General features: G+C 33.7%; 2 protein-coding genes across 2 annotated transcripts; both read right to left on the bottom strand.

Moving 5' to 3' along the window:
* Window positions 1-52: 52 nt before the first annotated feature.
* LOC107470769 (uncharacterized) lies at window positions 53-4,033 on the bottom strand. The gene is made up of 7 exons (XM_016090190.3): window positions 3,401-4,033; window positions 2,488-2,819; window positions 1,874-2,213; window positions 1,239-1,387; window positions 1,040-1,133; window positions 600-671; window positions 53-495 (listed from the first exon to the last, which is right to left on the bottom strand). The coding sequence occupies exons 1-7, from the start codon at window positions 3,941-3,943 to the stop codon at window positions 451-453; spliced, it is 1,575 nt and encodes a 524-aa protein (XP_015945676.1). The 5' UTR covers window positions 3,944-4,033; the 3' UTR covers window positions 53-450.
* Window positions 4,034-17,317: 13,284 nt separating this feature from the next.
* LOC107470785 (uncharacterized) lies at window positions 17,318-19,867 on the bottom strand. The gene is made up of 3 exons (XM_016090206.3): window positions 19,149-19,867; window positions 18,199-18,279; window positions 17,318-18,038 (listed from the first exon to the last, which is right to left on the bottom strand). Exons 1-3 carry the CDS (start codon window positions 19,528-19,530, stop codon window positions 17,611-17,613), a joined length of 891 nt encoding a protein of 296 aa, XP_015945692.1. The 5' UTR covers window positions 19,531-19,867; the 3' UTR covers window positions 17,318-17,610.
* Window positions 19,868-22,673: the final 2,806 nt, after the last annotated feature.

The following is a 22,673-nucleotide window of genomic DNA, read 5'->3' as shown; positions in this document are numbered from 1 at the left end:
ATTTCTGAAATGATAGTTAGATTGTCCTTTTATAAGGCACAACGGAATTGGATTTGGCTTTAACAGAGCAGCATTTGATAAAAAACGGATTAAGGGGGAAGAGACAGACTAGAGATCAAGTTGCTCTCGCCATTTGTGCAGTATTCCATACAAATAACTTTGCGGGGAGGAACACATGACAAAAGGATCAATGACAAATAAATACAACAATAACCAAACAAATCGAAAAAATTATGAACTTTATGCCCTTCTTGAGACGGGGTAAGTGGGTAAATTCTTTCTTTAAATAAAATCAAGTTGAGAAGGGGAACAATGAGTATTGCATGTTGAAAACTAACTACATCTAATACCTCAAAAAACAACACAATTACTCCTACCGAAAAATTGTGCTCGACAATACGCAACATGTCATGAACAAGTCCATTCAGCAGAGCGACTGATAGCAACAACTCACTCCAGTTTTACACTGTCCATCTCATTGATTACCCCTTCAAGCTGCAAAGAAACACACAATCCAACAATGTCATGAAATGATGAAATATCATCTTAAGCTCAGCACACTAGAAAATTTGCATCACCAATGCAGAACATAAACATACCTTGGCAATCTGCCGCAAAAAGTAATCCCCATATCGCTTGGCAGGCTTAGACTCCATAACACGAATCATGTCCTGCAACAAGCAACATAGTAATTCAAAAGCTGCAGCAAACCATTTAACATAGAAATTGTCATACATTTCAATTTTAAAAAGATGAAAACCGAAGTCTCTGTTAAACACACGGAAATTTAATCTAAACTGCCGTCCAATGTCTATTGCATTAACATGGATTCCATTCACCATCACTGAGTTCTGTTATTCTTAAAATATGATAAAGCAAAACAAATCAAGAAAGGAAGAAACAAGCTAAAAGACCAACAACAGCCCATTATTGACCAGTTCTTCGATGGTTCAGTAACAGTTTCTAATAAGGATTTTTTGCCCAAGAAAATGCTTATATTCATATTATGAAGAAGCTGCTGCATAGTGAGGATGCTTACATCATCTATGTAGAAATCCACATCAGCATTCGATATGACTTTTCCATCACTATCCACTGAATGTGTCTTGTGCTTGTATGTCATCAAGATAGTCCTACCAGACCATAAAAAAGGAAGTACATGAATAAACTTTCCAAAAGTTATATTTTATATGCAAAATTTAATTCAATGGAACACAAATAGTTGGATATCTTGCAACCTTAAGGTGGGTTCATCAACTTCCATGTAACTTGCAAGTTTTGCAAGTGAGATCGTTGAGTACACCTTCAAGAAGGTACGGACACCTGATAGCAACTGTTGTTGCTTGGCTTCATAAAGGAACAGTTTCAATTGTAGCCTATAGGCATCCTGACAGAACAAAAAGACATTTAATAATTAATGATATAAGAAAGGGTGAAGGGAGGGAAGCCAAGAGACTACCAACACAAGTCAGAGGCACGGAGGGCTCAAAGAAATAAATGAACATGTACCAAGGAATGCTTAAACAAGTGAATAAACACTTGGCAACAAAAAAGCAAAAACAAACATTACTATTGCAATCAGTTGATAAAATATTATGAGAACAAAAACCCAAAGTTTCACTTTAACAAGGTTCACAGGATGCCCCACTGACTATCTTTCAATAGATTATTCTCATTATTTTAGAAGATCACTGGATTATACAAGTTTAAGGTATTTAACCAGATTAAATTCAAGCCTTCAAGATTGCAGACAGGATGAAAAATGATGTTCAAATGTGAACATAGTTGGGCCCAACTAGAATTTGAAGTTCTGTTCATCTGTTGGGCTAATCAAAATGTTATTTTGATGATTCAGATAGGATCCAAGGAATACCTGGTTATAATTTACAAGAGGCTCCTCAAAACTAGGTGCTGAAGGAGTGATGAATTTGGGACATGCATAGGAGAAGAGCTCGTCATATATAGCAAATGCCTCATCATCATATCTTTGCATTCTAATCATCTTTTCACCATACTTCTCTCGCAATTGAGAGTTCACAGTTTCATCAACAAGCCTGTTTTGTGGGCAGAGTGAAAGGCAAATAGCCAGCAAGGCATACATCTGTTCATTTTTCTTCAATATCTGCTCATACTGTGGTGATTTCTGATGGTATTGCTTTGTCTTAAAGATATACAAGAGAATCTTGTTAAATTCACGAATTGCTTCCACGTATCTGTAGAGAAGGCAGCAAGCTAGGTCATATGGTATTAATAATTAATAATATAAACAAAAAATAGAAGTACAAAGTTTTGTATCTTCCAATGGATTCAATGAACTAACAATCTTTTGTGTTCTCTATTAAAATTTTTTATAGATATTATTCTTAATATAAAAGGCAATTAGAAAGTGAACTCAGCTACAAGCCTATCACCAACAATAAACAACAAATGTATCAATAAAATCAAACACTTGTTCAATATTGAAACAAAATCAACCAATCATCACACCTGCGGAGCATGAGATTAGCAAAACCATAGTGATATATGGTTGTGATGTGGCTTCCAATCACGCTTGTGTAAACACCCTGTTGACTAATGTCAATAGGTTGCAAGCACTTGAGCCCCGTATGATAATCACCGAGAAGACAATGCACACGCAGCAACCCAACCATGCTGAAATACCCCAACACCTTCAACACGTTACTTCCTCCATTGTAGTCATAACCATCAGTAGCAGTGAACTGCTCCAGCCCCTCCTTCTCCTGCTCAAGTATCTGAATAATCATGGACTTCTCCACAAGCGCTTGCAAGAAGTTAAGAACCCCATAAACATTCCAAGCCTACAAGTCAATAAGTCCACAAACATTCAGCATTAACCCACTTAGTAGTAAATAGAAACCAGGATTTAACTTTATTACATCGTCAATATAAAAAAAAGCTTCACGTAGACATTCGATTATATATTGCCACGTGGGAAAAAGTGTTGGACTCAACCACCTACTATATTAAGAGTTTTAAAACAAAAACATATGATTTGATTTTAATATTGCACAATGTTAGCATCAATAGACAAGTGCACTGACTAAAAAATCGGCACAACCATTAACTATCATTCAGCTTGGTCTACTATAGGCAACAGGGAAAGGAGGAAACCAATATGGTATCGATACCCTCGGCAAAGTTGCCAACCTGGTGAAATCCATTTTTCAACAATAGTACAACAAAATTAAACTCAGTCCTTACAAAACACAGCAAACAAGTATTATAAAGATTATCTTTACAACATTCTAATAGTTGAAAGAATAAAAGAACCCTAAATCAACAAACAAATTGATCTATACTCCATAGTTCTAATTGAAGCCTATGTCAACCACTAATGGACGAAATTAATATCCAAAACAAAAGTAATTTAAGTATTCACCTGATCGAACTGGCGCAAGAGAGCGATCTCCTGCTCTGTCTTGTTCTTCATCTTGGCGCGGTACTGGCAGAAGCTCTGGAACTGGTAAACGAACTCATCAACCATATCCCATAGCCACTGATTCGGAAGCTGCATGTTGACAACACCATGAAGCACCACCTGGAACAAGCTGCAGTAATTGTCCCACGAATCGATCCTCTGGCGGAGCGTAGGGGTTAAGCGAGCGTACAGGTGGCGGAACCACATCTCACGGTAGAGGAGGCAGAAGACGTGGTCGTTGTCGACGTAGTGAGCGACGGCATCGACGGAGGGCCAGGGCGAGTCCTTGAAGAGACGGTCGGAGAGAGTGTGGAAGGAGGTCTCATACATCTGGTGTATCTCGTAGACATTCTTCTCGCGGATGTGACGGTAGAGGTGGACCACGAAGGATTTGACGGAGTCGGGGACGAAGTTTGGGTCGTAGCCGAGGTCCTGCTGTGGTGGTGTTTGGCGGCGGTCGTCGTAGGAGCCGCCGCGTGCGTCTTCGTAGTCGATGGCTGCCATGGTGGTGGGTCGATGGAGGAGTGGAGAAAGGGAGGGATATTAGGGTTTAAGTTGGTAGTGTGGTGAGAGACTGAGTAACCAAAGGAAGACAACTACGCGTTGGGCTTTGATATAGGGCTTACCACACCTATGTACTATAGTGAGTTTGGGCTTTCTTCTTTTTCTCACTTTATTTTCTCCTATAAGATAAGATAAAATAAAATAATAAAAGAGTTACATTGAAATACACTCTATTTACATTTTATTTAGTGTAAATTTTGATAAATTATAAACTTTTATTCAATTTTAAAAAAATAAATTAAACTTAAGAAAACATTTTATATATCACAAATGTTATTGTTTTATCAAACTAACCTTAAATATGAAATATTATAAAGTAAAATATGCTTTTTTTATTCAAATTTTTTTTAAATATTTTAACGTTTAGTATAATTTAATGTAATTTTAATATTTAATATAATTTTTATTTTGCAATTTTTTTCAAGTCAAAATCAAAATTTTTAAAAAAGAAAATTTAAGATTGCCAACACTCATTTTACCTATAAACCAAAATCCAATCCAAAGAGGACACTTCATCCAATAAGTTTTATTTGTTTTTACTTTAACTTTATCCATTTTCAAATAGAAATCCTTTATCGTTTTATAAAAAGTAAAGTGCATTACTTGTTAATTAAACAAAAATTTTATCTATTATATTTTATATTAATAATTCAAATTTTAAAATTTAAAATTTAAGATTCAAAATTTTAATATTTATTTAAATTTTTTCTTCAGCAAAATCAAATAAATTATTATAAAAGGACAATTTGAGTAAATAAAAAAAGGTTTTTTATTTAAATAAATTTAAAATGAGTCAAATTTACATGAATTCCTTAAATAAATTTTTAAAGCATGAATTTTTTTTATGTTTATATAAATTATTTCAAGACAATGTGTATAAATAGAAACTCATTATCCTATAATAATTATGTTTATTTTTTAAAAGAAATTCCATGACTACCATGATTAATGAATTAACATTATAAATATAAGAAGCGGGAATTGTGTGTTGAAAATTTATCTAGAGAAATTCATGTAAATTTGACTCTATCTTCTTTAATTTATTTAAGTAAAAAAAATCTATTTTAATATATATTTTGTGTATACCAATAACTAGTTTAATTTTAAATTTGTAGTTATTGTTGTCAAATTCGCGAGATAACTTGTAAATTTGTACGAATTTATATTTTTAGGTGATAGAATTGAGTTGATTTAGACTCAAATTCATTTTTAGGTAGACCTGGACAACTTCGCAAATCTAACCACGAGTTCACAAGTTTGAATTTTGCCCTAAATTGTTTCAAAACGATATTATTTTGTTCCTTTAAAAAAAAAAAGAAACAAATCATTACTTAAGGTTACATTAAGTCAGTTCTATTCTTTCTTCCATCCTTTGTCACTTTTCTCTGGCCGTCGCAGCCGTATGTTTTTACAACTATTCGTCACCGTCTCGTTATTCCCACATCCACTCTCTCATTCTCACTTGTCACTCTTCTTTATCCATAGCACGCTTCTACAACTATTTATCACTGTGCTACTATTCCCAACTTCACTCTATTTTTTCGTACTCGTCTTCTTTGTCCACACTCATTGTGTACAACTGTTTGCTACCACGCCTCCTGCTTCTTAGTGAAAGTCGACTTTCTTGTATTCACCCTTTTTTGCTGTTTTTGCTTCTACATCAGTAGTGCAGTGATGAATCTATATTTGATGATGATTTTTGGTTGAAATTGAATGGATTTCATCATATAAACTTGCACTTATTCTCTTAAATAGCATGCTTTTGAACTTTCCTTCTAATTTGTGCTTGATTATGAAAACATGCTCTTTTGTGCCTAATTTAGCCTATTTTATTCTATTTGCCTTCCATTCGATGTCTTGATGTTGTTTGTGAGTGATTTCAAATGTATAAGGTAGGAATGACTTGGAGAGAATGGAAGAGGAGCATGCAAAGAGGAGGAAGCATGAAGAATCAAAGGAGAAGAGTACAGCGATGTGTGCGTACGCACAGACCTGCATGCGTACGCACAGGCATCAGAGCAGAGCGACGCGTGCGCGTGAGCTGCATTGTACGCGCTGTGCGAACATTCAAAGCATCACTTAGTGTGCGTGCGCACAGCCACTCGTGCGTATACACAGATAGAGTTTTTGGCAGAGTGTGCGTGCGCACATGTCTGTGCGTACGCATAGGTGCCCGCACATGTCTTCATTAAAACTGCACGTGATTCACGATTTTGGTGGGTTGGAGGCCCATTTCTGAAGCAAATAGCTCATATTGAAGGGGAAAATGAAGACCATAGCATAGCATAACATTAGGGTAGTTTTAGAGTAGTAGTAGGAGGCTTTAAAGTAATTTTTCTCTAAATTTTTCATCATCTCTATTAGGGTTTATACTAGGGTTTTATATTCAAGTGCCATTTTTATTTTTGATCTTGGATTTTGCTAGCTTCCATTGTAAGTACCTCTTTGTTACTACTCTTTCTTATAATTCAAGTCATAGTTCAATTTTGTTTACTCTTTGTAATTTCAATTTCTTGTTGATGAATTTGATGATTGATGATCGTTACAGACTTGCTTGAGTTATTATTGTTGATTGAGATCATTTATTACTTTTAGTTTCAAGTATTTTCTCATTTTTTCCATGTTTAGTGTTTTTGCCCACCAAGTGTTTGACAAAATATCAATTATGATTATGGGCTAATTTTCTACCTCTTGGTTTGAGAAAAATGAGTAATTGGGTTCCTAGAGTTGAAATATCCAATATTTAGTGTCAATTTTTGGATTGTTAATTGTCCTTGTTCCCCCTAACGCTAATATGGGTTAAGAACACTTATGCTCATTTAAGTTACTCTCCGATATAAGGGTTAACCAAGTGAGATTAATCCATTCTAATTGGCATAGTTGTGGTTCCAACAAGAAAGGACCCTTAGCTCATTCCAAGCCAAGATCCCATTTATGCTTTAAATCTTTCACACACTTTCATATTAATCCTTTTTATACCTTACTTGTCTATATTGCATAGTTAGTTCTTTAATTCCTTTATTAGTTCATTTATTACAATTTTGAATATTTTTTTGTTTCTTTATATGTTCATCTCTTTATTGAAAACCCCTTGAGCTTCACAACCGGAATTGTACACTCATTGATCTCAAGTGTCCTTGGGAGACGACCCGGAAACTAAACACTCCCAGAATTGAATTGGTTTTGAATAGTGACATATTTGGATTGACATTTGATTGATGATCAATTATTGGGTTTGTACTATACTTGCAACACCAATCCTATTTTTAGTGTGAAAAATCCAAACCTATGCTATTGGTCGTTGTCATGCAGCCACGCTCGTGCTTCATGTAATTTTTTTTAAAACAAATTATTTCTATTAGCCTATGCCTATTTCGATTTACAGGTTTATAGTGTTATAAATTATTATTTGTAATTTGTATAAATTATATGTTGTTAGGTCCCCAACTCAAGTGGGACCCACAGTTTAAATAAAAAAAAAGAAAAAAAGTGGCAGTAGTCACATGAGAGAGAGAGTTCTTCAACATAACAAAAGAGAAAAAAAAGAAATACAGATAAGGAGAGAGTAAGAGCAGCGTCGAAGAGGAGAAGAAAAAGGGAGAAAAGAGCAATGCCATTTTGAATTGAATTGATAAACTTGCTCTATTTCTTATGAAATTTTAGTATATTATTTCTAGTGTAAAGAAGAACATTAGGATATAACTTGTTAGCTATATTGTATTTTCTTTTATCTAATTTGAGATGCCCACTTTATAGAGAGTTTATGTTGATTCCATCAGTTTTGATGATGTATTTTATTGATTATTGAGATGCCCTAGTACTACTAGGAAGACTAATTGTGTACTCATCATTTTGATAGTGGAAGATTTTATTGGACTAAGTCTCGTAGATTTTTTGTCCCTTTTTGGAAGTTTTCTATGATAAAAATTCTGGTACTTTATTATTTAATTTCCACCATTGGATTTGCTGGTTAGAGTATCTTTGGTGTTGCCTATTTAATTGCATAGGGAGGAATTGAGGAAACAAATAAGAAAAAAAATTAAAAGAAAAAAATCCAGTAAACAACAACAATTTCACAAAAGTCTCAGTATTATGATCCAATTTTATAGTGAAAAACTAAGAATCTAAATCTTAATTCCAATTTTATAGCAATAGAATTTAATTTTAATCCAAATTTATCAATCAACAAAATCTAAATCCTAAACATAATCCCAATTTTACATTAACAGAATCAAAACCCCAAATTTAAATCCAGTTCACATTAACATAATTTAAACCCTAACTCCAATGTCTCAATTTCATAGCAATTTCATCAATTAAAAATAAAAACATATGTTAAAACCAATTTAATCAATTAACAGAAACATCTAACTTATTGCAAGGTGGCCGGCCACGAAGAAGGAGCACAATCGTTATCGTCTTTGCTGAACAGAGGCAACGCAAAGTCGTGGTGAGAGAGACGTCATCAGCATTATAGAGCAGAGGCGTTACTGGAGGAAGGTTATCATCAACATCACAGATCTAAGGCTTCGTTGCGAAGCAGAGGTGGAGGCGGCAGTGAAGCTAGCAGCAAGCAGTGAGCAAAGTAGTCAGAGGAAGAGTGAGCGGCGGCAGCGACAGAGGAAGGTGAGAGACTGAGACTGAGGACACCGGCGATGTAGTCAAAAGGAAGAAGGAGAAGGTGGCGAGGTTTTGGAGAGATCGAGTGAGATGACTGTGAAAGAGAGGCTCATGTGAGAGCGTGAAGTGAGTGAGAGAGAGGCGAAGAGATTGTGGTTTGAGGGAGTCGGGTTTCAACAAACTTATATATATGAGGTTATTTTTGTAATTTTACAATCAGGGGTAATAAATGGATACTCACGAGGCAGGGATATCTTACCATATTCCCGCCTCGTTTATTATACGGATACCCGTACCCGCTCTCCACAGGGAAAAAATGTCCCCCAAACCTGCTCCCCATCGGGTAAATCCTCGTGGATACCTGCCCCGCAGGGGGTTTTTGCCATCCCTACATAGGTTCTTATCTGAACCTTGATTTTTTCCAACAAAGTGGTATCCAAAACTTTAGTTGTTGATCTCTGTGCTGATTAAATGGAGGAAAATATTCAGGAGCCAAATATGATCAAATTGAATTCCAAAAATTACTTAATTTGGAAGACCCTCATAGAAGATATGTTGTACAGCAAGGACTTGTATGATCCTGTGGATGGAGATAAATCCAAAAGTAATAAATTCAACATTGAATGGAAGAAGTTGAATCGAAAGGCAATTGCTTTGATTAGACAATGGATTGATCTTTGTGTGTATCCATATGTTGACACCAAAACTAATGTCAATAAGATGTGACAGAAATTGAAGGAGTTATATGAGAGAAATAATGTGCAAGAAGCATTCTTGATTTGGAAGCTAGTCAATATGAAATATATTGAAGGTAAATTCATGCCTGAACACTTGAGCATATTTTAGGAGACTATAAACTAACTGAAAAATAATGATATCACTTTAAATGATAAGTTGCAAATCTTGTTATTGCTGACTTCTTTGTTTGATAGTTGGGAAGTTTTGATCGTGATACTGACTAATTCAGCTCCAAAAGAAAAGTCGACATTAGTAATGGTTAAAGAGACCATGTTGAATGAAGAAGCCAGAAGAAGAGAACAAGATTTGATTAATGTCTCCTCTTAGTCAGAAGCACTTGTTTCAGAGTCACAAAGGAAAAGTCAAAGTAAAAAACCTCATAGTTCTGACAGGTCAGAGAGTCGAAGCCAGTCAAGAGGAAAGTACAAGTCAAGAAGGGAGTTCATTTGTCACCATTATGGCAACGCAGGACATATCAAGAGGTATTGTAGATTCTTGAAAAGAGAATAATCAAGGAAAAAAATAAAGACAGAGGTAAAGATAGTGATAAAAAAACTGCTGCTATTATTTATGAAGATGCTCTTATCACGTATGATGAAAACTATGTTAATCTTGTCTATGATGATTCTACTTGAATTATGGACTCTGATGCTCATATCATGTCACTCTGAGGCGTGAATTTTTCACTTCTTATACTGTTAAAAATTTTGCAAGATCAAATTGGGAGATAAAGGGGGTGTGTGACATCATTGGCATGGGTGATGTGTGACTTGAAACTAACATGGAATGCAAGTTACAGTTGAAGAATGTTAGACATGTGCTAGATATGCAATTTAATCTGATTTCAGTGAATGTATTGGATCAAGAGGGGTATTGCACTTCTTTTTGTAGTGAAAAATGCATCATTACCAAAGGAACTCTCATTGTTGCTAAAGAAGACAATAGTCTCTGTTGAGTTTGGAAAACTAGAACATGATAAAAGTGATGACCAAACATTATTTGGATTATTATCAAATTAGTTTTGTGATGTATTTTGTTTAGTGTGCAGAAATTGAATTGAAACAAGCCCATTAAGCTTGTACCCAAGCCCATACGCACACTGGCCCAACATCAAGTTCAGCATAAACAATATTTGATTCAATAAGTTGTTGAAACCATGTGAAAGAAAAGAAAGAAAGTTGGCCCAAATAAAGATCCAAGTCCATTTCGGTGAACACATACAAACCCATCTCTCTTCAACCTAGTCACCAATCGAATAAACAAATTAAAGTGCATTTGAATCTTTCTTTACTTCCACCGAACACAAACTTTTTCTTCTTTCTCTTCCCTTTTTCTTCCTTATCACATTAATCTCTAAACCAAGAAAGAAGAAAGAGGAAAGATCCAAAACTAGGACAAAAAGAAGAACAAAAAGATAGCTTCCATTTTCAAGCAAGAAAGGAAAGTAAAAGGACTACAACAAAGGGAAGATCTCAACGCAACTGAAGATCACAAAAAGGTGATTTTTTTTCATTTGTGCTTTCAACGAGACACTGTGAAGAAATTCTTTGAGTTACAAGCACCATTCAAGCAACTATGAAGAGAGTGAAGTCAAAAGTGCTCAGTGGCTCATCAACGATAAAAAATCAAACTTGGGGCCAACGGAAAGATACATGGTCCAGATTCAAGGAGCTTGAAGAAAAAAGATGAAAGAGAATGGTTTAGATGCATGTCAATATCTCAGCCTTCTCTCTCTCCTCTGACTACACCGTTGCTGGTTCTGATGTTAGAGAAGAAGACAACCTAAGTGTTGAACTTGGTTCAAACCTTGGAAGCTTCACTCCTCTATAACAAGGGTGAATGGCCAAGGATTGAGTAAGAGAGAAAGAGCACTTGTTTTAGTTCTCATAGCTCCCTGATTTATTCATGTTCTTCTCCTTCATGGTTTTTATTTAATAATTCTTTTTTTCAGTTTAGTTTGTCTGAGTATCATTGGGAAAAAAGGCAAACATGGTGAGGTTTGTACAAAAAAACCAATGAGTGGTAAAAAGCAGAAAGTTAAACTTGGAGAAAAATGCTAAATTATTTCAAAAATCCTTTGTTAGTATTCTGTTTTGTGTCATGATCCTGAGTGGATTCCCTTGCAAGTTGGGTTAGCACTTTGCTGTTGAAAGTTAGGATGAGTCCTAGTCAAATTCAGGTTGGGTTAGAATCTGGACTTGTCCCAGATAAGATTGGGGTAAATCCTAAGGAGAATTGGTGAATGTAAACTGTTGAAAAGATAGTGAAAATTCCATCATTGTTGTGATGGAGACTGGATGTAGGCTACATTGCACTGAGTAGCCAAATCAGGATACATCTGTGTGTCACCTTCTAATCTCCTCTCTATTTCTGGTTCTGCAACTTATAACACAAAAATAAAAGTGTCTCCTGGTTTATTAACTCAACAACGTATCACTATATTTGTTCTAAAAACCATAGTGTTCTAGCTCCTCTCGTATCAGAAGACAAAATCAAAATTTCTCCTGTATTCCACATCAGAAAGTAAAGATACATCCAAAGTAGAAAAGGAAGACCAAGATTCAACCCTCCTTCTCTTAGCCACTGATTACCATCAGTCTCACTACTCTACCAGTTTACAAGCAAAGTTTTGCAAAGAAAAGGTGAACATACCTAATGATTCCTCTTCTGATTTTTGGCATATGCATCTTGGTCACTTGAGTGAGAAAGGACTTAGTGTCTTAGCCAAGAAGCACTCACTTCCATTGTAAGATACAATTTTAAATACTTGTACTCATTGCTTTGTTGGAAAGCATGTTAGAGTATCATTTCATAATTCTAGACCTAATAGGAGATCACATGTTCTAGATTTAGTTCACATTGATGTTTGAGTTATGGATGCTAAGGCACTAGGCAGTGCATCATATTTTGTTACTTTTATTGATGATTATTTTTTGAAAGTGTGGACTTTTATTTAAAAATCTGAAGACCAGGTGCTTGATATCTTCAAGTACTTTCATGCAATTGTTAAAAGAGAAACAAGAAGAAAATTAAAATGTGTTTGAGTAGATAATGATGGTGAATATAGGGGTCCGTTTGAAGAGTATTACAAAGGATATGGGATCAAGTTTGAGAAGACAGTTCCTAAGACTCCTCAATATAACGGAGTTGTAGAGAGAATAAATTGCATTATCAATGATAGAGTCAGGTATATATTTTCTCACACAAAGTTGCCTAAATCATTTTAGGGTAAAGCGATGAAGACTGCAATAGATTTGATCAATATTTCTCCTTCAGTTTCACTTGCGAGTGTTCAGCTAGCTTTTGTTCACATTCCAAGAGATGGAAGGTCCAAACTTGATGGAAAGTCAAAGTAGCGTAACTTCATGGGTTATGGTCATGAAGACTTTGGTTACAGATTATGGGATAACAAGAAAATAATTAGAAGCCAATATGTGACTTTTTTTTTAAGACTAAACTATTGAAGACCTTGAGAAGATAGATAAGCCAACAACAACGGTTAGACATTCTGCTGATGATGAACCTAGTCCTTCTACTAGACCTCCTGTTAATGGTGAAGATTCACAAGTTGATAATGATGGTGATGATTTGCATGATGAACCTACACCTGAACTTGAGATGCCAGTTGCAAAAGTTTCACCAAATGTTGGAGTTCCACTTGAACCACCAGAATCATATGTTTGAATTGGTGAAATTGCCAAATGGTAAGAAAGCATTCAAAAATAAATGGATGTTCAAATTGAAAGTAGATGAAAATGCTTCACGGCCAAGGTACAAAGCATGGTTGGTTGTGAAAGGCTTTGAACAAAAGAAATGTATTGATTTTAAAGAGATTTTCTCTCCAGTTGTGAAGATGTCCTCTATTCAAGTTGTATTTGGATTAGTGGCTAGCTTGAATTTAGAGGTTAAGTAGCTTGATGTGACATAGATAAATAGATTTATATGGAGCAACCAGAGGGTTTTGAGGTTAAAAAAAGTAGCATCGTGTATGTAAGTTGAAGAAGAGCTTATATGGGTTGAAGCAAGCGCCAAGGCAGTGATACACAAAGTTTGATTCCTTCATAGAAGGTCATGGGTATAGTAAAACTTCTGATCATTGTGTGTATGTCAAGAAATTTTCTGATGGTGACTTTATAATTCTCTTACTTTATGTTGATGACATGTTGATTGTTGGTCATGACAATAAGAATATTAAAATTCTTAAAAAAGACTTGAACAAATATTTTGCTATGAAGAATTTGGGTCCTGTAAAAAAAATCCTTGACATAAGTATCACTCGTGATAGGAAGAATGGAAAATTATGGTTGTTGCAGTAAAAATACATTAAGAAGGTTTTAGAGAGGTTTAGCATGAGTAATTCCAAATTCGTTAGTACTCCACTTGCTAGTCATTTCAAGCTAAGTTCGCGGCAATGTCCTACAATTGAGAAAGAAAAAGAAGAAATGAAGATTCCATATGTATGTGTAGTTGATAGTTTGATGTATGCTATGGTTTGCACCAGGTCAGATATTGCTCATGCTATTGGAGTTGTTAGTCAATTTCTCTATAATCCTGGCAAGAAACCCTAGCAAAGAGTAAAGTGAATTCTCAGATACCTTAGTGGTACTTTTAGAGTTTGTTTATGCTTTAGGAGTGGCTAACCTGTGTTGGATGGTTACATAGATGCAGATATGGATAGGAATCTTGATTCAAGAAAGTCTACTTCTGGTTATATGATGAATTTTGCAATGGAAGCTGTGTCGTGGCAATTTCAACTTCAGAAACATGTTCCTTTGTCTATTATAGAGGCAGAATACATTACTGTTGTTGAAGCTTTTAAGGAACTCTTATGGATGAAGAAATTTTTACAAGAGTTAGGAATCAATCAAGAGAAGTTTGTGTTATTTTGTGACAACCAAAGTACTATCCATCTCAGTAAGAATTCAGCGTTTCATTCCAGATCGAAGCAAAATAGAGGTAAGGTATCATTGGATATGTTAAACGCTTGAGATTAAGTCATATTCACTTGAGCACATCCATACTGATGATAATGGTTTAGATATGATGATTAAGAATTTACCTGCAATAAAGTTTGATTATTGCAAAGAAAAGGTGAGTTTGGTGGAGCAATCTATCCCCACTTGAATTGGTAAGAGAGTAATTTGTTGGTGGGTTTCCAACTCAAGTGGCCCCAGTTTAAATAAAAAAGAAAAAAAAGAAGTGGTTGTAGCCATATGAGAGGGAGGGAGAGAGAGACAGAGTCTTCTTCAACATAAAAAAAGAGAACAAAAGAAATACAAAGAGGGAGGGAGGAGATCAGCGTCGAAGAGGAGAAGAAAAAAGGAAAAAAGAGCAATGTTATTTTGATCTCATTGAACTAGTAAATTTGCTCAATTTCTTATGAAATTTTAGTATGTTGTTCTTGGTGTAGAGATAAAGATAAACATTAGAATATAACTTGCTAGTTGTATTATCTTTTCTTTTGTCTGATCTGAGATATCCACTTTGTGGAGGATTTATGTTGATTCTATCAATTTTGATGATATATGTTATTGATTGTTGAGATGCCCTAGTGCTATTAGGAAGACTGATAGTGTACCCATTATTTTGATAATGGAAGATTTTACTGGACTAGATTCCGTATATTTTTTGTCCCTCTTTGGGGTGTTTTTTCATGATAAAAATTTTGGTGTTTGATTAATTAATATCTATCATTGAATTTGCTATTTGGAGTATATTTGGTGTTGTCTATTTAATAGCACAGGTTGTGAAAAAATTACTTTGGTGCCTCCGCTGTTAGACAGATTCTTATCTGAACAATTGAATCTTAGTTTTTTTCCAATATTATGGTCCATAGTTCTTATTTGTTAGTTTATGTATGTTATTAGTTAGTTAATGATTTTAAATTTTAATTATATATGGCTATTTGAATGATTTTGAATTGGTTAGACATTTTTTAAGAACTCTGAGAATGTTGGTTGAGGGACAGATCTTCAATTCATAATGTTTCTCATTAGATTATGTGTTGATTTAAGTTTTGTTAAATTTAAATGCTTGAATTTGAATGACTTTTTATCTTCTGTATAATATATTTTTTGAGTAAATTACTATTTTTATACTTGAAAGTTGAACACGATGATAAATCTACCCATAAAAAAAGAAAAATACCAAATATATCCATCAATGATGACTTTCGTGTGTCGAAACTATTCCATCGTTACTCTAGCGTTAACTCCGTTAGTAACCCTTCTTACGTGGCACATTACGACATTACGTAGCCTAGGGGGGTCTTCATACGTGGAAATTGTAATTTATTTTGTACTAAATATAAATGGTAGTTAGAAATTTATTAAAAAATGGTAATTAGAAATTAGGAGTTAGAAAGACTACTCATATTCAAGCGTTTCATAAAGCAGAGGTCAGAGCCCTAGTAGAGCCAAACTGTTCTTCTTCTTCTTCACTCAAACATTATATCCCTTAGTTGTTTTCTACCATTTTTGCGTAGGTTAGCTGCAGACGATAACCATCGTATAGAAGAGAGAGTGCTTGATGGTGTGGAACGTCTTACCTCTTAGAAGTGCATGGTGCCATTCATAGGTAAGTAAAGTTTCTCAGTAATCTGTCATCCCTTTGATGTCAATTTCTCAGTTGTGGATGCATGGTTATCGATTTGGAATTTTAATTAGGGTTTGTTTGTATTGGTTCAATTTTTTTTGGGTTAACCTAGTATGAAGATGGTATGTGATTACTTGTTATTTAGGACTGATCTGGTTTTGTTCTTCTACTTTGGCTAGACATCCAATGTTTTGATTGCATTTCATAAGTAGTGTGGTTGTATCATGAATGATGTGTTGTCTGTGTATGTCTTTGTAAAGATGGCTACCTCCACATAATGTTGGTAATTAGTCACAGAGAAAAGTTTGAAAAGGATGATGATGAGAAGTTGGCATGTGTTGGTGGTGAAAAAACAGAGATTGAGAGATGAATGTGTATCCTCTAAATAGGTTCTTCATAATTGACTTACTAAACGATACAGGGTACACTAATGTAAGTGAATTTTACTCACTGCAACTTAGAAAAGGAGTTGGATGGTGGGTTAAAGTTGCTGAGATTTGACATGGATGTTGTGACCATGTATGAAGCAGCCATTGTTAATGGAAGGAGAGTTGAGTTGTTCACTAAGCATTCCGTAAACTTTTCTGATTTGGTTGAAGGAAATCAAGCTCCTAAACCAGAAGTTGAGATTTTAAATATTAGTAGGACTCAAATTAAGCACAGACCCAAATCCTGTGTTAGGAGGACCCCAACTCCAAAGAAGAAAAATAGAGCAAAGAAACGGTTAAAGATGAGTGAGACAACATTAAGTAATACTCATTATGAGGATGATGGTGGGACTGAGCTGGAGGCCCAAACAAGTGATGAGATACAAGACAAAGATTTCCAACCTATTACGAAATGCACACATTAACCAAAAATGACCACACGAAAGTAACAATGAGGTAGTTTTGACACACGGAAGTCATTACTGATGGGTACTTTGGTATTTTCCTTTTTCTATGGGTAAATTTGTCACTATTTTTAACTTTTATGGGTAGAAATGATAGTTTACTCTATTTTTTTATTTTAAAATAATTTGTAACAATAAACTTGTACAAGTTTACCTGTAGAAGTCTAGGTAAGATCCATAAATTTACTTAGACGGGCGAGTTTAATAACCTTGTTTTAGTATACACGGATCAATTATTTGACTAAATCGCCACAATATTTTTTGGTTTTCCACAATATTTTCCAACTCGGCAAGCCAAGGACTAATCCACTCCGATACTGAAATTCATTTAAGGACCAATGAGTTGTTAATTGTCGATTATATTTTGGTTGTTAAAATAATATTTTTCTAAAAAAATTAAAAAAAAGAATAGTATTTTTCTAAAAAAAAATTTAAAAAAAAAGCATTATCCTATCCTACCTTTGCAAATCTTTGGGTCAACAACAACATAATTAATCAATAATGGAGCAAATAATTCTAACCGCGGAAAAAAATGGGGCCTAGACAGCTTTGCCAACATACAAGTAAAAGCTTAATCATTCACACACTAAACTACACAAATTCCCTAACTAACTAGATGAAATCATGGTTCAAAGGAGCACCAAATTCATACCCCTTTAATCAAACATTTTCCAGATATGGTACATGTCCAAACATCTTTTGTTTTCCTCCGAAATTGAATTCTATTTCCATCCAACACTTCCCAAGGTTAGAAAGGATGATATCAACAGCTGCCGAGTCTTTGCCTGTTTGAGTTAGTGCCTGTTAAATGAGGTGCCTCTTCATAATTATCAGGTTCATCTTCATCGTCAGAGGAAAGAAGGGATGAACCCATCCATGCTTTGAATCCTTCGTTGACGCGTCTTTCCACGTCTGATATAATTTCCAGAGGATTAGCTTCAAGCATTTCCAGCCCGAGATTTCTACTACTAAAGTTTCCCTCATCAAGAATTACAGCTGCCCGTCTCCTCAAGAAAAAGGCAGTGCCGCTGTATAGAATAACCAGCCCCCATGATGAAATTTCAAAACACCAAAACAGAGGTGAAGAGCAATTGCTCACTAATGTCAACAGACTTGAACCAAGAAACAAGGCAAGAAGACCGAAAAGGATAGCAAAAATAATATTCAAAATGGATAGGCATCGCACACCACCTGTAAGTTATCCATTGCAAACAGATCAAACGTAACGTAAATGACAGTTGAATGCATAAAATGCTCTCATGTAAGAAGATATGAAGAATAGTGATGTTATAATAATTTCAGAGCATTCGAAAAGGACGAGGAATAATTATGGACATGGAAGAAAACAAACCCCGTTTTGAAGCACAATAATTATTTTCAACCACTTTCAAGCATCCATGCCTTGTTGGAGCAGAAAATGCCACGGCAATGCCTGCAAGATAATTATCATATTAAACAAAACATCAAGAATATCCATAGAGATATTCACATTATTGATGACATCAATGTTTGCAAACATGTGATTTTGAAAACATGCAACTATAACGAGAGAGGATGATCCGGTTGCAGTTATCACTTATATCAGACATATGAACTACTGACATATACAACTTGGACTTGCACAGCATTCAAACTTAGCTTGCACTTTTATGCTTATAATTCAAAGTTACTTTCGTCCAAAAGAGAAGCCTTGGAGAAACGGTTGACCGGTTGAGTTGTCTACATAAATACCCTTTGTGTGTGGCCCTTCCCAGACCCAATATAAAACAGGATGCTTTGCAGGATCATTCAACAACCCTAAATATGAAATACTTCATTCCCCCTAAAGCAACGCACGCAATATATTCTAAAGGAAAGGACGAAGGGCACTTCTACATAGCTCATTTGCCATGCTATATATGCCCAGTGACTATTGTAAGTAGTTTATTCCTTCATCAACACCAAATGGACTTCAGAATCAGTGGCAATTATGGATTATATAAATTTCTCTAAAAGGAAAAATAAAAAATCTAAGTGCAGTTCTTCTCAGCATTTGCTTGGACAAGAATTCCAGCACATAACTCCTGAATTTCTTCAACTAAAAGCATTTTCATCTCAATTTAGCTGGTGCGCCTTAAATTCCCTCAATTTACAACTATAAAAGGCTTTCATTACTGGATATAGAAGAAACAAGAAAACACACCATCGAAGTATCACACTCACCGACTGTACATGTGATTAAATCCCAGTCTCTTTCCGTAAAAATGATAATCAGGCACAAAAACCCTACCCATAAATGCATAACATGAACGAATCTCTTACCAGCAACAAGATACAAAGACGAAACCGCGAAAACGATGAAAGAAGGAATGAACACAACCATCCAGTAATAATCAGCGATCTCCTGGTCTGTGAGATAGAAAGCGCTGGGAAGAAGATCCGAATCGGAATCACTCTTTGTTGTACCTATCTGCCACGTCTGAAGCTTACGATCCACGCAGAACGGTCTTTTGCCGCTGCTACCGGGAAACAGGATTCTCAAGCTAATAACCGTGCAAACGAAGATTGCGATAATAATAACGGCCACAACAGAAATCACTAGAGGTCTCTGAATCTTGCCCCATGCTTTTTCTTCTTCCCTGAGGCTCTCGTACTCGTGCTTCGGCATGAACGCCTGTCGGAGAGCGTCGCCAATGATTGCCATGGACGCAAGTAAGTAGGTCCCCAAAACACTTTGAGAACTCTCTTCAGCTGGCAAGATTGGAATTCTTTATTTCTAGGGTTTCAGAAACGCTCCATTGTCGGTCCCTTGTACCTTTAACATTACGATGCGATGGACAGCGAAATCGGTATAATCAATAATAGACGAAGTTCTGCTCGTGGAAAATTTCAGGATTTAGAATTTTGAATTAATAGAATGGGAGCCGAAACTAATCCTGAAGAAGACGACAAAGATTTAGTAGATTCCGCGCTAATGGAACTGTTCTTGTAGGTTTTACTTGGGGACGGATTCGGTATGCCAAAGGTGTTTGTGCATCGAAGTGCTAAGAAGTAATTTGACTGATCGATGAGCATTTTTAATGAGAAATCATTAAATTATTGTATATTTTTTAATCTAACGATAAAGATCTTTCTGAATTTAATTTCACATGATTGGCTAGTTAATATTTTATATAGTTTTTGTATTAGTGGAATAACTTTATAAATATTAGTTTTATGATAGTTACTGTTGTTAAATTTAAAATATTTTGTGGTATTATATCAAAAAATTAAAAATTAGATATTTAAATTAATTCAAAATTAATGAAATTTTTATTGAATAAGATATTTTTTTGTATTATTTTGCACATCATTGCGAGAGTGGGGCATCAAGCCAAAGTGAAAGAGGATGGGACTTCACCTCCGGTGATAGCACAGCGTGTGGGCAGGATAGCTTCTTAGCCAATATCTTTGCTGCCAACGCGCACGACCCTCCTTACTAACACGGTCATTATTTATTGGAGTTTTGAGAAGGATGAAATATTTTATGAAAAGAAAAAATAAATAATAAATAAATTTTATATTTTAAATTAATTCTACATTCGAGTCACTAAAAAAATTAATTCTATATTCTAAATCAATTATTATGAGTTAAATAATTCGGTTCAATCTTCTTCTAAAGTAAGATATTCTAAAAATTAGTAATATTTAAAATAACTTAATTAATTATAGTAATATATATTGAAAATTAGTGATTTTGATAAGTTAATTTTATTAATTATAGTTAAATAATATCAAAAATAATTTTATTATTTATAGTAAAATGTCATGTGAAATTAGTAGTTTTTTAAAGTAAATTTATGGATTATAGTAATATAATTTAAAAAATTAGTTTTTCTTTAGTAATTTTATAAATTATAGTAATATGATCTGAAAAATTAGTAAATTTTTAAAGTAATTTTATTAATCATATTAATATGTATAAAAAATTAATAATTATGTTAAATTAATTTTATCAATTATAGTAATATGTTATGAAAAATGATTAATTACAGTAAGATACTATGAAAATGAGTATAGATAAAGAGTACAAAAAGTACATAAAAAAATATAAGAAAATAACATAAAAAATCTCATATTACATTAATAAAGACCTCATAAACCTATAAACCTTACAACCTAGACTATAAATTAGTAATATTTAGAGTAATTTAATTAATTATATATATTAGAAATTAATAATTTTATTACATTAATTTTATTAACTATAGTTAAATGATATGTAAAATAATTTTATTAATTATAACAAGAGANNNTATAAAATATATATATTTTTTTCAAAGTAAAATGTTCTAAAAAATTAATAATATTTTGAGTAACTTAATTAATTATAGTAATAAGTATCAAAAATTAGTGATTTTATTACGTTAATTTTATTAATTATAGTTAAATGATATCGAGAATAATTTTATTAATTATATTAAGATGTCATGTGAAATTAGTATTTTTTAGAGTAATTTCATGGATTATAATAATATAATTTAAGAAATTGATTATTTTTTTAGTAATTTTATTAATTAAAGTAATATGATCCGAAAAATTAGTAAATTTTTAAAGCAATTTTATTAAGGGCAATTTACATATTTAAATAAAATTAGAGAAACCTTTGCCTAAATACAAAAATCAAAAAGTTGTTACGTGCTTGTGCAAAATGCATTATTACGTAAACCGTGGGAACCAACTACGGTTTCTGATTTATACATAAACCGTGGCTGGCAGGAACGGATTACGTGTTAAAATAAAATGACCATAAACCATGGTAGGCTACCACGATTTATGAATGCAAGAAAATCTTCATAAAAAACCTTGCTGCCAGCAACGGTTTATGAAGGAATGGTAATTGGCATAAACCCTTGTAACCTACAACGGTTTATGAGGAGGGAATATCTATATATGTGGGTGAGATTCAATCTGCATGAGAGATACATTTTTACATATATTTTTAAAATATAATATAGATACATTTTTAATTATATTAATAAGACGATTAATTTACGTCTGAATTCACAATATAAGAGTAACTTTTGTGAAACACGTTGAAGAGGATAAAAGTGTGTTTCAGTACTTTGAACAATATTCTTTGATGTTTAACAATTTTTTTTTGAATGCCAACTTGATTCTGCATCCCAAAAGCTTGTTCATTAGAAGCAAAAAATTATAGCTTCTGCATTACTCAACCCACGTTTAGGTTGTTGCTTGTTATTGTTGGTTTTCCATAATTTTTTCTAAATAAATGCTAAGAATATTAAAATAATTATTCTAATTTTTATGCACTGTTTACTATTTTAATTTTTTATAATATGTATTATTGCTCCTATTAGAAATAATAAATTAAATAAAAAATTAATTATAAATAATAATAAAAATCTAACTTATAAAAAATTAGAACCTAAAATAAAAATATTAATTTTTATTATAAGAATAAAAAATTATAATATACTAAAATAGAGTACTATAAAAAAATACTATATAAAAGATATTAAAAAATATAAAAAAATTAAATATATTTAAAAAAATAATATTATAATTTAATATTATATTTTTTTAGTAATTAATTAATTATTTATCTAGAAGTGATTTTAACTAATATTATCCAAATAATATTTATCTCGTCTGAAGTGGGTATTCATCTGAAGTAACAGATTTGGTTCACAAGATTCAGGAGCTTTTATCTCGTCCTTGGCTTGTTCACGTTGAATGGGTGTCCCGAGAAGCAAATAGAGCTGCGGATTGGATGGCTAAATATGGTGCCAAGAATAACTCTAATCATGTTATTTGGTCTGAGCCTTGTGTTGATCTCCAACGAAT

Source organism: Arachis duranensis, chromosome 10 (assembly GCF_000817695.3).
Source record: "Arachis duranensis cultivar V14167 chromosome 10, aradu.V14167.gnm2.J7QH, whole genome shotgun sequence".
In the NCBI taxonomy this organism is placed as follows: domain Eukaryota; kingdom Viridiplantae; phylum Streptophyta; class Magnoliopsida; order Fabales; family Fabaceae; genus Arachis; species Arachis duranensis.
Note: the sequence above shows the minus strand (reverse complement) of the source record. Positions and strands in the feature narration are given on the sequence as shown.